We start from the raw sequence: 14,135 nt of genomic DNA on the forward strand, positions 1-14,135 counted from the left end.
GCATGCCTTAAAAGACAGAACAGGTGCACCTACACAAACTTAAACATAATGTTACAGCACTGCCTCAATATTATTCTCTGCTGTGCTTTAAGGAGTCAGTACTCAGTTAATTCAATGGATGTTCATGTGTACATAATACCACTACTGCCTTTAGAGTTAAGAAATATCAACTCTCTACACAAAGTGCCGTATGCATTTGTGTTCATGCAACATTTCTACAGGTCCAGGACTAACTCCATGATATGACCTTCATGACATATTTATTTTTCAAATGTCTGATGGATACTGAGAGGGAACTTGACCAACATGATGCAACATTAGTCGATTGAGCTGCAAACACACTTCCTGCCAGAAGTAAAGTTCTTCCAGAAATGAACTAGAACTTTTACTGTGATCCAAAATGTGAAGGCAAATTTGTCGGTAAGCAGTTTTACCACTGACTGACTTCAAACTGGAGCAGCTACTGCTTAGTCTCTGGCAACATTCATACTCTTCAGTGACTTCAATAAGAACTGAAAAAAACATTTCTAGGATAAATGAAGTCAGACATTAAGGCAATACCATTACTGATACAAGCCATTAGCTTTGTGTGTATGAGGGAGTGATCCTCCCATTTAATCTTTTAATGGGGCCCTATGAATTATCTCTGCTAAAACACCACAGCAAAAGCTGCAGCTACATAACACAGAGGACAAAGAAAACTTTAAGAAAAAGGAGAATCTTGTAAATTTGTAATGAAGCGTATTACCACAATAAGTGGATCATACATCATGAGGTTTCACCTGGAAATCAGACGTCTTTCGTTGTTTTTCGCTCTCTCGTTGTTGGAACATGGCTTCTCCCTCCTTGGTCCTCTCAATGTTCCAGCCCATAGCCAGCATGCTCTTCAGGGACTCCCTGACTGGCCAGCGGTATGTTTCTCTCTCCTACATATTGAACACACACAGAAGTCTGTGAGTCACTGATGGAGTTTGATGTTTATGTGCGTTCGAAGTCAGACAAAAACATCTGAATCGCCTTCCTTAGGTGTAGGCAGGGCAAGCAGAGAAAATAAAATCATAGATATATATTTTTGACTTCCTTGCCAGTCAAGTTTTCAAACATTAAGAAAACCCTGGACACTGGCTTTGCGCCTTAATGCAACCAACACAATCACTTCGGTCTTTGGCTTTGCCACTGAGAAAACTGATAAAAGCTGAAACATCTCTTTCATTAAAACATATACACGCAACTTATATTTGAAACACGATCAGCAGTTAAAGCTTAGCAGTAGCGGTGTGTACCAGTGTGCACGTACCTTCTCACTCAGAGCTTTGTAAGCCTTCAGCAGTGGATGGGACTTGGCATGCTCATCCAGACTGTCTCCATGTTTCCAGCCTGCTGACACCTGTAAAAACAGCTTATTATGGGCCATGTAGTATGCTGCATTTCAGGTACACAAACACAGCAGTATAAAAACTAATATGCTGTGAGTAATTGTTGGCCAGGCATGCTATTGTACCAGACAGTGCAGAATAAAATTGACACAATTTTTTTCCCAGCAGTTTGCACTGAGACTTCCGTGTGCATCTGTTTTATCGGAGAGATGGCACAAATGAAAGGAGGGGAGGGAGGGACAGGGACTGACCTTCTCTGAGGACCACTTGTCATGGGAATGCTCTGCATATTTGTTTGCAATGTACTCAAGTTTTTCAGGGAGGGAGATGCTAGAAAGTGGAGATGATGTTTAATTATTTATTGTCATTTCAAAATCACAAACAAAAAGCTAACATTGGCAAAAGCAGTTTAGCAGTTTTAGATGTTAGCTGCATTCAAAGTCAAATCTTCAGACCACTCACTTGGCAGTCTTGATGGGTTTGGGATCAAAATTGCCCTGTGCATCCACTGACGCCTGTTTCTCCAGTGTTGCTCCAAGACTGGTGTCCACAAAGTCGGGAGGCAGGGCTCCAGCGATGGCACACAGGCATGACGTGGCCATTTTGAAAAGTTCCGCATCATACTTCTGCAGGAAAGACAGACACAGCAGAAGCCAGGTCACAAACTGGGTTTCTCACCATTTTCTCTGCAATGATGACAAGTGTGCTTAGCTATTAGACGGACAGAGTGAGCAGAGCAAATTTGGGGAAAGAAAAAGAGAAAGAAGCAACATGAAAGACAGAGAGCTGGAGAAGTCTGCAGCAAGCGATGGCCTGTCACAAACTGATAAATGATTCATCTGTTTTGGTTTCGCCTCAGCTGCACTGCTCACAAGCACTTCATTGAGCTTTCACTTCATTACCTCTGACTCCAGAGAACTTTTCTCTCATGAGAGCCACACTAAGGTGTTGAAACCTCGAGATTTTCTGACAACAGAGTATAAAAACAGCAGCAGACACAGGAAAGCTTTATGAGAGCAAACACAACTAAACTAAAAATGTAGTTTTGCAACAGAGAGGGCTTTAAGGGAAATAATGTGCTGTCTTTGATTACATTTCTGATCTATTCTCAGACATAGAAAACAAGCAAGAAGAAGAATAGATTAAGAAAATACAGAGAGGTATCACAGCTTTAAAAAATCATAAATAATCTCTTAGTCCACACGGATACTAATGGCTTATCTTAATGAATATTCTATCAGACATAGCTTCTGGTTGTACCTTGTGAGAAATCGAGTCAAAGATTCCCCAGAAGAGTTTCTTGGTTAGGAGGAGCTCCTCCTCAGAGGCTATGCCAAAGCTGGCCATACCAGAGGGCAGACAGTAGTACTTCCAGTTCTGCTCATAGTGGTTGGTCAGAAGCTAGAGATCAGAGACACCAGAAAACACAATGATTTCAGTCCAAATTCATTAAATATTCTTGTACATCAATTACCCATGAGTAAGGTTTTTACTGTTTCATTATACATTATACTGTATGTATTGTATGTATAAAGGTTAAAATGCATGATGCCTAATGTATCATATGTGTGGGGGTTACACACAGCCAGTGCAGTGGATAAATGGGTACGGGATGCCTCTGATTGCCTGTCATAATTATCCCATAACTCTTTCAACTAATAAATCAAGCAGAGTAGTGCTTGCTTGATTTATTCAGTCCAGTGTCTCACCCGGATAGGTATCTTGCAGTATTCAGTGAGCATGGGAACGTCGAACACCAGCCGTCTGAGCAGCTGCTGCATCATGGAGGGACGCAGATGCCTGTGAAGTACAGAACGACATTATTTAAACATAAAAACACAGACGCAGTGAGTAGAGACTCCCTTGATATCAAGTTTGATGAAATTAAAAAAGCAGATTCAACACACACACACACACACACACACACACACACACACACACACACACACACACACACACACACACACAAAATCTTACACATCTATGGCCTATAATAGAAAGATGCAGGGCTAATTCTTTGGACAAAATAAACACATTACATAAGAAATGGAATGAGTTCCTAAAAACGAATGCTCTCCATTCACGGGGTAAAAACAATAAAACCAAAAATTCTGTAACAGATTATTTGAATCTACAAGTTAAATCAGGCCCCTGGTACTTTTGCCCTTTTGACCTTGTGTCTTAATGTTGTTGTTTCCTGCAGTTTGTGATTTGTGGTGAACAAACCCACAACAGAAGGCTGTTCAATATGTGTTGCACTCAAGCCTGAGACGAGCCAGTGGACAGCAGCATTGTTTGAAAAATAACATGAACCTGAGAAAAGCTCGGCTTTACTAGGCCTTACTTACTTGCAGACAGCCAACAGGCACTCCTCGATGGCATCCCTTTGGGCTTTGGTGAGTGAGCGGCCTTTGGACAGCCGGTAGATGGTCTGCAGCGTGGAGTCAATCAGCTGGGCGTAGTGCTCCGTACCGGCAAAGAGGGCGGCACAGCGGGTCAGCAGAGGCAGCAGGGCCGAGCCGATGTACCTGTTCATGGCCAACGCCGTCTCAGTGGTGCTTAACACCTCCTGTGGGTCAGAGAACAATACATGAATCTGAAGGATAGAGAGGCACAGTACAGTCTCCACATGTCAAGATTTAATAGAAAGTTGGAATATGGGCTCCTGGCAACAGCAAAAGATACGTTATGGGGTTATCAGGTAGACAGAAAATGAAAGAGGAGTTGAGGAAATGTAATTTTCCCTGATGTCACAGTTGGGAATCGTTTTAATCATTCAATGAGGATTGAGAAAAGCATAGACTGAATAGAAATAGGCTTTTAAAGGATTCCTGTACGCTCTCACATATAAATTTGACTTTTTGTGGGTGACAGGTGGAGCTGGTGATGCTGCAGTTTACCATATGTATGCAAATGAAGTTGCAACAGGAGAACGATCTCTGACAGAAACTCTTATGACTGAAGGAATGACTGATGACTTAATGTAAAAACCATTACTCGTAGAGGAGACGTTGCAACCTATATATGAAATGAACAAAACCGATTACATTAATTACAGGGGTTAACTTTACTTTTACATTTCATTTGCATTTCAGACTGTATTGCTCACGAGTTAAGGGGAACATTCAGAGTTTTATGAGTCACAAATCACAGATGAAATCTTCCACTGCTCGCGACACATCACACAACACTGTGACATCACCACATTCTAGAACTTCTAGTATACAATGACATCTCAGAGTGCTCACAGTGGTTCAGCTGTGATTCTCACAGTCGCCATGGAGAGTATAACATCGCTGAGCTCAAATATGACAATTTGAATACTGATTACATTGCTCAGTCTCACCAGGATGAGCAGATATTTAATGCTTCTCACCTGACGGTTGTCCCTATCATTATGCTTATATTTCTGTCAACTTGGAGACGGTCTTGACAAGGCTTTGTTCTGACTGCTACGCTGAGCAATCAGTGTTCATGTTTGCTGAGATTTCCTGCCTCTGTCACACATCTAATGAGCAAACTGGAAATCCAAACTTCACTGTGTGCACTGAAATGGATAGTAAACGACAGAAATATCATTTTAGTTAGAAATGTAATAGGAACAGAGATAGAGAAGATAATAAAGATGGAGCCAGCACTTCTACTTTTAAAAGCTTAAAAAACTAAAATGGACTCTTTTAGGAACCAGCGGACACAAATGTTTTAGTAGCTTGTGAGTAACAAAATCAACCTGACGCACCAGATGGCTTGTTACACAGAACCATCTGGGAAGTCATCTGTGGAAACTGTTTTGAAAAGGGCAGGCACTTTCAAAAAATATTTGGCAGGTGATTGGATGAGCCATCTTGTCTATCATTGGCTAATTTCAACCAATCACATCAAAGTAGCATATGACTGAGTAGGAGAGCAGATGGGAGAAGAGCAAAAACATCTTCAGTGCCATTTTTTTGCTCGTCTTTCATTAACAAAGTGACCGTAGCTGCCAGCAGGCTCTCATAGGACACTGACTGGTCAGAAGCACTGTAGTTCAGACAGTGTAGTTTGAGGCCTGATAGATTCTTGTATTGGCTCATCTTGTGAATCCAGCTGCCTCGCGAGGTAGCAACAAAAAGGGAGTTTGAGGGGAAAGGAGGGCGAGGGATATGTGGTGAAAGGTGTTTGACTTTTCAGTCACTCACCGTGTCCAGAGACGCCGAGGCTCGGAGGTCAGGAAGGAAGCCGACCTCCAACATGTGGAGCAGGAAGGTCTGGTCCTCGATGCCGTACACTCGCTCCAGGAAGAGCACCATGGCGGCCTTATGGTCCGGACAGAAGCAGGCTGACATGTCGGGCTCTGTCACCGTGCCATCTGAAGGGAAGAAAGTTTCAGGTTCATGTGCTGTTATCAAAGTATACACTGTGTAAACATTCTATCTGTTATTTCTATTTAATCTGATACTTCTTCTAGTATTCCAGACTATCAAAGTGAAGGGAATTAAAGATCTTGTTTGGGAGGAGCAGAAGGAAAAAACTGCTCTATTTTTAACTGCAAAGGTACTACGAACACCTTGTAGACACAAATTTCCTGCACGGTAGAGACTCAGACAGAAAAGAAAGGCTATTCACTCGCGGAGCGTGGACAGTGTGACAGTTATTTACATGATGTACCGCCAGCTGGCAGAGCTGAGATGATTTTCAGACTGCAGAGACATGGAATTATTTCAGGTGCCTTGATGCGGCAGTGTGACTTACTGTAGCCTGTGCTGCAGCCAAATCATGTTTTTTTCAGGTCTCTGGGCAATAAAGTAATGTGGCATGTTCCTTCAGCAGGCAGAGAGAATGTGATTGTGATATACTGTAGTATATGTACTGTTTGTATACACAGTTTGAATTGAAATGCTTTATCAGAATGCTGTGTGTGTGAGAACAATCCAGTCCAAACACCATATTTCTGTCTGTTTGATATGTCCCTGTGTCACTTTTGGCTGCTGTATGAGTTTTTTTTTAATCTCCCACTACATTTTCAGGCTTGTTTGTGTTGCTGCACCTGGTTCAGCTGTTTTTACTGTCATTTATCTGTCGCTTTACAACCATCGCCACCTGCATGACTTCATGTAGCAAACAAATAGAACGACACCCATCAAGGCAAACGTACCTTTATTAACCACAGGCATTTTGAGGGGGATGCTGATGATGCCCACCAGGTCCATAGTGGGAACCAGAGAACGCAAGATGGCCCGGATACGCAGCGCCTCACCTTTACCTGCATTGATCAGCTGTAAGGGACACAAATAGGAAATATGCTACTCACTAGTTCATCACAGTGATCTGAAGGTAAGTCTCTGTATAATGAAAATGCATTTATTCAGGCTATGACAACAAAACTTTGATGAATGTGTAGGAGGAAATATTGCTGATGAAGAACCCAATTCACTGTACATTTTTATTCTTTTTTTCAATTCTTTTTAGAAATCTGTTCATTGTAAGGCTCGTCATGAAGCTGTTCTACCGGATACCCCTACACCGGATGTGGTTACTGCTCAGTGTGTTATTCCTCAGCTCAGGTTGTTGCCGAGAGCCTCACATGCATCTCTGGAGCACAGCGTCCCAGCAGGTCAATAAGAGCTGAGTAGAAGGACATGATGGCGTTGCCCATGTGAATAACTTCTCCTTCTTCCTCGCCAGACCTGAAACACACAAACACAAACACACACCACTCCGTCTCTGTGACAACATACTTTGGGATACTGCAAACGATCCATAAACTCACAGGTTCTACAAGGTAGTCTGAGAGGAAAACGGGCACCACAGGAGCAATAGATGGGCAATTTCTAACAGTGCATTCACAACAATGTTTTGGCCAATCGCATGATCTCCTTACAGGCCATTATGTTATACGAATTGATTTTCCTCCTCCTCGCCTCATGCAATAATAACCTTCCCCATTAAAATGCAGCCAGTGTATTACAGCGTTCGCATACTAATGTGAGCTGGCAGACACCAACACTCTCTACAAATGGGCCACAGCTTTGATCAATGTCAAGGCTACTACGTTCGTTTCTCTTAACCCTCTAAAAAGTCAAGCATCTCTGTAGCAAGTATACGTTTGAACATGTATCAGATTCAATTCAACAGTTGACAGAATTTCACATTCAAAACTTACTGAAAACATGAAATAATTGCATGAGTAACTTCATCTGTTCACAGCAGATGCTCAGGAAGTTTCCGAAAATACGTATTGTGTCTTGAAAAAGACAGGATAGGGCAGATTGTTGTACAGGTTAAATAATCACACAGTTCTAGAAAAGTCTTAAAACAAGTTGATGTGCACCGGAAACACACTAAATACAACAATCGGAAGTCAATCAGGGCTCAATATCTAACTTACACAAGTGTGATGTGGAAACGGGAAACCTCCATTGCACTAACACTGAAAACAGGCTTTCCAGTGAAGTGGGAGACCTCTTGTAACAAGCAGTTAAAGGTTTTAAAGGATTCACATTTGCATAATCATGTGCACAAGTATTTTCATATGCGGGAGGGGAAAATCAATCTAAAGTAATCTGGTTCAATAACAGATATGTTGGGCAGTAGTTAAATAAAGCGAGGCTATGATGATTTTACTGTTTTGGACCTTTAAGTGAAGCAATTCAAGCAGATGATAAAACTTCATGTTCAAACTAAGAGCATTAAACTCTGCACAGAGGTAAACTACGATCTCTTCCCAGTAATGTGAATGACCGATATATCAAATCCATACTGATGCAGCACTATTAAGAAGTGTATTAACTAAGTGTAATTCTGTTTTAGCAGCGCTCAGAAATGCATGGGCAAATTTAATTAAATGTGCCAGTTCAACACGAAGGCACAGATAATGTGAGACTTTATCACCAGCGACTGATTTCAAGCCACTCAGTGAGTTTGTAGTGTATCACGATGAACTAAATGCTGATTCACAGGCTTTCCAGCATTAACTCGAGCTAAATAACGTGAGAACCTGGTGTGGATTCCTACCCAGTGGTGACTCCAGCTGGGGTTTTGGGCAGGTCCAGGGCAGGATCCTCTGAAATCTTGATGGCCTCCTTCATGCCGGCCAGCAGACCCTGACCTCCCTCTCCCCTCAGGGCGGGGCCGAAACACTCTGGACGTCTGATCAGCAGCTTCACCACCACGTTGGCGTTTTCCTCCACACTCTCACCTGGAATGCAAACACAGCAGGGCAACAGATAGGGGACGATTTAAATTATCCCCTAAAGGACAGGTCAGCTAGTCACCTGGAAGTTGTTTTTTGTTCCCCTCCTGAAGGACTATTTCACTTTTTATCCAGGGAAAGCTGACAAACACTTCCCCTCACTTCCAGGGTATTTTATAGTCGTTTGGGGAAGGGCGAGTGCTTACTCCGCTCTCCTGGAAGATTCTGTGATTTTTGCTAATCTTGTTTTATCTCCCTAGCTGTAACGTGTGTATACAGACTATTCACAAAGATGTATTGCCACAGATAAAGTGCCCTCACATATTATCTATACGCAGCATTACATTATGTAGTGCAGAAATGGTTTGTTTTGTGCACTAAAGCCACCTTTCGGTCAATTGAAAAGTGAATTATTTATTGATCTTTTATGTGCCCTTAAATATATTATATTCAGAGGACATTCAGTATTTTTCCTGAAGACTAATAAACATGTTTATTGCCTTTTCTGTCTTGTGAAACATCTGCAGGACCTTATTTTGAAAGCTTTAAATTCTGCACAGTATATATATCAGATAGTGGTTTCCCTCATCTCTTCTTAAATGCAGCATTGCTACTTTCTGCAGCAGACAGGTGACATGAAGAACACGTGATACCAACAAAATGTTACCTGCACTGTAACATCAGATGCAACATTATCTTTAACTGGCATCTACTTATTGTATATGCCCAGTATGAGAGTTGACATACCGTTGCAGAAGACAGCAAACCTCAGGAAGGACAGGTAACGCTCGCCCTCTATGGGGTTCCAGCCGAGGTCCGGGTATCCCTTAGCAACCAGCATGGCACAACTCTGAAGACCACAGCCTGCCAGGTATGTCACCACCTACACACACGCATGCACACGCACACACTGCTGTTTCACTCCTGGGGATTATAATGGCACACTCTGTCTTCTTGACTGTCACGGTCAGTAACAGTGACAGCTTGAAAGCATTTGCTGAGCGAGCTTGTTCAAATGGCACAAAACGTCATTCTTCACTGAGAAAACTTGAGTGGCATGAGGTTTCTATCTCTATCTCACTCGATTTCACAACAACAGAGCAGCGAGGAGTTTTAATAAGAAATCATCTCAGCTGTTAGTCATAAAAATTCACTTAACGTTTGCAAAACTAAATGTACCCTCACTAACAAAGAATCCCGTCCTCTCAGCTCAGCATGTTACATTTCACTGACTCATATTCACTATTTTACAGTGGCTGAAAAGGTATTTAACACTAAAGTAAGTATCGTGTGACTGCTTCATTCTCGGGTCATAGTGAAGAGAACAACACTGGCTGGTAATCAAAACAGCCTCAAACTACTGGCTGCACGGCTTTATGGTCCAGTTGTGGCATTTAAATGAGCTTTCTGTGCAAACTTCAACCCACAGTTGCAATTACAGCTAATTTCAGCCTCAGTCATTTGGCTGCAGTGAAACATGTTTTCGCTTAAGTGCTGAAGTAATGAACCTTCTCCAGATCGGGCTCCACCAGGGCCAGAGCCAGGCCATTGTTGTCCATCACTGAAGACGCTGCAACATCCAGCGGAGTGGAGCCCCGCATTGCTTCAGAGGCTAAAGAGACACACACAGACACACCAAGTGTTACCAGCAAAGCTAACTTTACATCAGTTCTGCACTAAACAACAGGGGGCAGTCTATCATCATGTGCTCTGCTGATATTCTCTCTTCTCTCTCTTGCAGTTCAGAGGAGCAGGTCGTGTTTAGGCGTTAATGAGATCAGTTCAAGTCAACGTCTGACCTTTAAACAAGGGCTGATTTCTCAGTACACACGACAAATTGATTTTTACTGACTTTTAAAGGAAAACGAAACATCACCTCTGACAGAGATTATTTCCTTACATACATACTTACTGAACTTAGAGTTGCAAATGTAACAAACACTATTAAAAAACTATTAAAAAATTTACTTCATATGAAAAGAGCATTTCATAGAGGAATATGTCACTTTTAGTGGACATCTGTGTCTCCTGTCTCCAATGACCGAATCAAGAAGTTTGATCACAGCACTCATAGAAACTGATGAATCCTCTGCGACTCCACGCCTACATAAATGCTTACACTCCCACTGGGCACATAATTTGAAAACCATTTTTAAAGATGTGCACACTAACGCAGGGCAATGTTTATTACAAAAACAGACAGTAATTGGTTTGCAGTTGTAAATATGCCCTTCATGCAGGCGGACTTACTGTCATCATTTGACACAATTAGCTCTGAAATAAACATTTACCCACAAGGACGAATGTGACTTATCAGTAAGTAAATGCTTCATGCTAGGCTTAATAAACTGGTGTGTTTGCATTCATCTGTCCTTTCCACACCATGTGAACCGCTTTCTTTTCTTTCACAGGCAGTTGCTTTAGTTTACAAGAGCAGCAGTGGCAGCCAGAGCCCAGTGACTCATCAGTCCTGCCCTGCATGTCTAAATGACCCCATCCCTCATTTTCCTGCCTCCCTTTCTGCCATTATTCCCTCTATCAGCTTCTCTGGCCCTTTCATTTTCAAACTGATACCCTGGCATAAGGTGTCACACTTCAATTAGCTGAAAAACTCTTCCAGCCAAGTGGCACCAATAGGTTTCAGAGAACATTTTGCATCATTTTGGAGGCAGTAAATTGTCAATTTTGCAGTTCCTGCTGTGTGGTAAACACTAGCAGAAATTCAAAATGTCAAGCAATCACTTTCACTTATTCTCCAAAGATTTCTCCCTTCCGCACTACCCTCTCACTCTCTCTCAGCATCTCATCTTCCAAAGGGGAGGGGAGCGTCTAACATTGTTCCAGTGCTTACCCAGGCCGACACTGCTGTTCTCCAGCAGGTAGCTCAGGTGGTCAAACATGGCTTTCTGGTTCTGGCGGCTAATGCGACAGAAGTAGCACAAGAAACGACAACAGCTGGCCACCATCTTGGGGAAAGCGATCTCCTGTGGACAAAAATGAAAACACAAATGTTAACTTGGACAGAAAAAAGGTCTATTGTTGATAGATGCTATGCGTTACATCTGATACCCACACATATGGAGTCCATTCTGCAGTATTTTACATATTGATCATATTGTAGTCTTAAGATAAAGATCAGTTTCTCCATACAGTTTGTGTTGATAACTGCAGTCCAGTCATTCTTTGTTGGACGGTCTGTTTGATGGCTGTTTTCTGGCAGCCGAGAACATGTTAAGCATATGTTTTTCTCTGGGGTTTTGTCAAAGAATAATTTAGCACCCTCGTGGCAATCTGACAAAATTACAGGACAAGTCCAAAAATATGGAAGTGGTCAGCCGTGTTCTGACCCCACTGCTTCGAGCATTCACCCTGCGCCTGATAAGGCTGTTGGAGTTACAAAATATGATATTATGTTCTCTGCAGGACCTTGAGCTGGTAGCCTTAACCTGGCTGTCTCACATATTATTCCATTCATCTTCAGACAACTCCAAGCCTGATTCTTCCTCCCATTTCTGTTTGATGCAGACGAGAGCTTAGACCATCAGGTTTCAACGTGAGGGGAAACTTACATAAATAAATAGAAATATATTTTGGAGAATAAATATTCACCGTAATATGCTGCATGACCCGAGCTGACGTTGTTAGGAGAGACAAGAAAACATTTTTGAAGATGATATCTAACCTTTCCCCAGCGCAGGTGGATTTTTATCTCTTTTGATATGTCTGGAGGATGCTGAGTCGTATACGTTTGGCTCTGATAAAAGCACAGAAGTGTCTTCAATAAATAAAATTCATTTTCTGTTCACAACACAACTGGAAAATCATTTCACTTTCAAGTGCCTTTGCATATAATGCTGTTACCTCTGTGTAATCCTCAGTTTTGTAAATTCTGGCATGGGTTCAGTCTAAGGTTCAGGCTGAGCGTAAATCTAAGAGCAAAGTAATTTTTTTCCTCAGCAGAGATGAAAGTAAATTGCCAGAAGAATGAATAGATACCACAGGGAGGAGAATCCTCATCTTACCTCTGACAAAATACACTCCGTTAGTATGCACATGTCTCCACTTCAAAAAATAAATGCATCATAGTTTTTTGACAGCCAAGGCAATTTCACCTTTTTTTTTTTATGTGTTTAACCTCATGAAAAGTTACTTAATTCTAACGCTATCTGTGTGATAATGCTGTGTACAATTGGGAATGAACATTTCATTTAAGACTGGATTAAAATCTACAGAACCTATTTTTAAAACTTGTTATTTTAAAGTGTGATTTTTACAAATAAATGAAAGTCTGTTACATGCGGATAGATGTCTCTGTACTTCAGAGCAGAACAGATTTTAAAATCTGGATTCTGTGGTGACATCGCAGCAAAGTGATGTGTTTCATGGCAACCAGCAATGATTGAAGGGGGGAGCAACCGCAGTGAGAGAGTAGGAACAGGTACAGACGAGGAGCTACAGCCGCTATGGTAGAGCCTATGGCCTCAGACAGTGTTTGTGTAATTACTCTTATTGCCAGAGGGGGGAGACAACAGTTACACACTGCAGGTTTAATTATATATTACAGAATTGTTGTTCTTGATTTTGCAAGGAAAATCCATTCCTCAACTAAAATCATGGTACAAAGTCAAACTATGCTGTGCCTTAAAAACACCTGAAATAATCAAGGAGAAAATATTGCAAACCTGATCAACACTTACCAGCTGTGGTACTGCCACTTTATATGGCCACAGTAAGTGAAGGGCACATATCAAGTGGCAGTAAACTGGTCTGGAATTTATGTCTGAGACTGCGTGATCAGACTACCAGAGTCAAATGTGAAGGCCTGAATGTTTCCCTGAGGTCTTTATGTCTGAGGTTCAATTCATGCTTGGCACCGGCCGTGGCATTACATCACAAGCGTCTCTTCCAGCTTCTGTCAGCACTGCCCAAAAAGGACAGGATTGAGAGGCCTCCTTCTTACCCCTCTCATGCCCTCACAGGCCTAGTTTACTCCTCTGCCCTCTCCATTACCCCTGTGGTTTTTTTGGGTATTAAGTTGTTGTTCTTGGCTTACTACACCTTCTTAGGATTAAATTTGTTTTCGTGAGATCAGTAAACAACCTATTAAGCATAAAAAGCCTCTGTCAAGGCTTTTCAATCAAATAGTCCAAAGCACAAAACTCTGGATAAAACTAATACTACCACCAATAAACCAGCAGCAGATCATCACAGTGTTCTGGGTCCTATCTCATTAAGGGCTTTGTGTACCTTAAAATCAATTCTAAATATTCTCAGCGGATCTAAATCAGAAATTAAAATGTGTGTGTCCATGATCCTCACATCAAAAGAATGGTTAAAATTAAGCAAATCTGACTTCTAGTGAATTTCAAAGTGACAGATTTGTTTGAAACTAATATTTCAGTGACGTTGAATACTGAATGATTACAAGCTGGCATTTCTCCGGTCATCAGATTTTACTAACTTGGGAGTAGGAATTTTTTGAGGGGAGGAATTATGGTCCAAGAACATAAATTGGAACTGTTCCTTAAAAGGTGTCCAGTGGACCTTTCTTGTAAACACACTTAAGTTTGATATTTGCAAGGGTTAAA

At 41.7% G+C, this 14,135-nt stretch overlaps 1 protein-coding gene across 1 annotated transcript in view; it reads right to left on the reverse strand.

Moving 5' to 3' along the window:
* Nucleotides 1-14,135, reverse strand: part of ryr3 (ryanodine receptor 3) — a 102,924-nt gene that overhangs the window by 25,786 nt on the left and 63,003 nt on the right. Inside the window, exons 43-56 of the mRNA XM_070987224.1 lie at nt 11,399-11,531; nt 10,056-10,159; nt 9,295-9,430; nt 8,370-8,553; nt 6,940-7,042; nt 6,511-6,631; nt 5,555-5,724; nt 3,725-3,945; nt 3,086-3,176; nt 2,637-2,777; nt 1,839-2,002; nt 1,628-1,706; nt 1,298-1,387; nt 783-926 (exon numbers count right to left, since the gene is read on the reverse strand). Coding sequence (XP_070843325.1) covers nt 783-926; nt 1,298-1,387; nt 1,628-1,706; nt 1,839-2,002; nt 2,637-2,777; nt 3,086-3,176; nt 3,725-3,945; nt 5,555-5,724; nt 6,511-6,631; nt 6,940-7,042; nt 8,370-8,553; nt 9,295-9,430; nt 10,056-10,159; nt 11,399-11,531 — 1,881 coding nt within the window. The remainder of the gene's footprint in view (nt 1-782; nt 927-1,297; nt 1,388-1,627; nt 1,707-1,838; nt 2,003-2,636; nt 2,778-3,085; nt 3,177-3,724; nt 3,946-5,554; nt 5,725-6,510; nt 6,632-6,939; nt 7,043-8,369; nt 8,554-9,294; nt 9,431-10,055; nt 10,160-11,398; nt 11,532-14,135) is intronic.

Source organism: Chaetodon trifascialis, chromosome 19 (assembly GCF_039877785.1).
Source record: "Chaetodon trifascialis isolate fChaTrf1 chromosome 19, fChaTrf1.hap1, whole genome shotgun sequence".
Taxonomy (NCBI): domain Eukaryota; kingdom Metazoa; phylum Chordata; class Actinopteri; order Chaetodontiformes; family Chaetodontidae; genus Chaetodon; species Chaetodon trifascialis.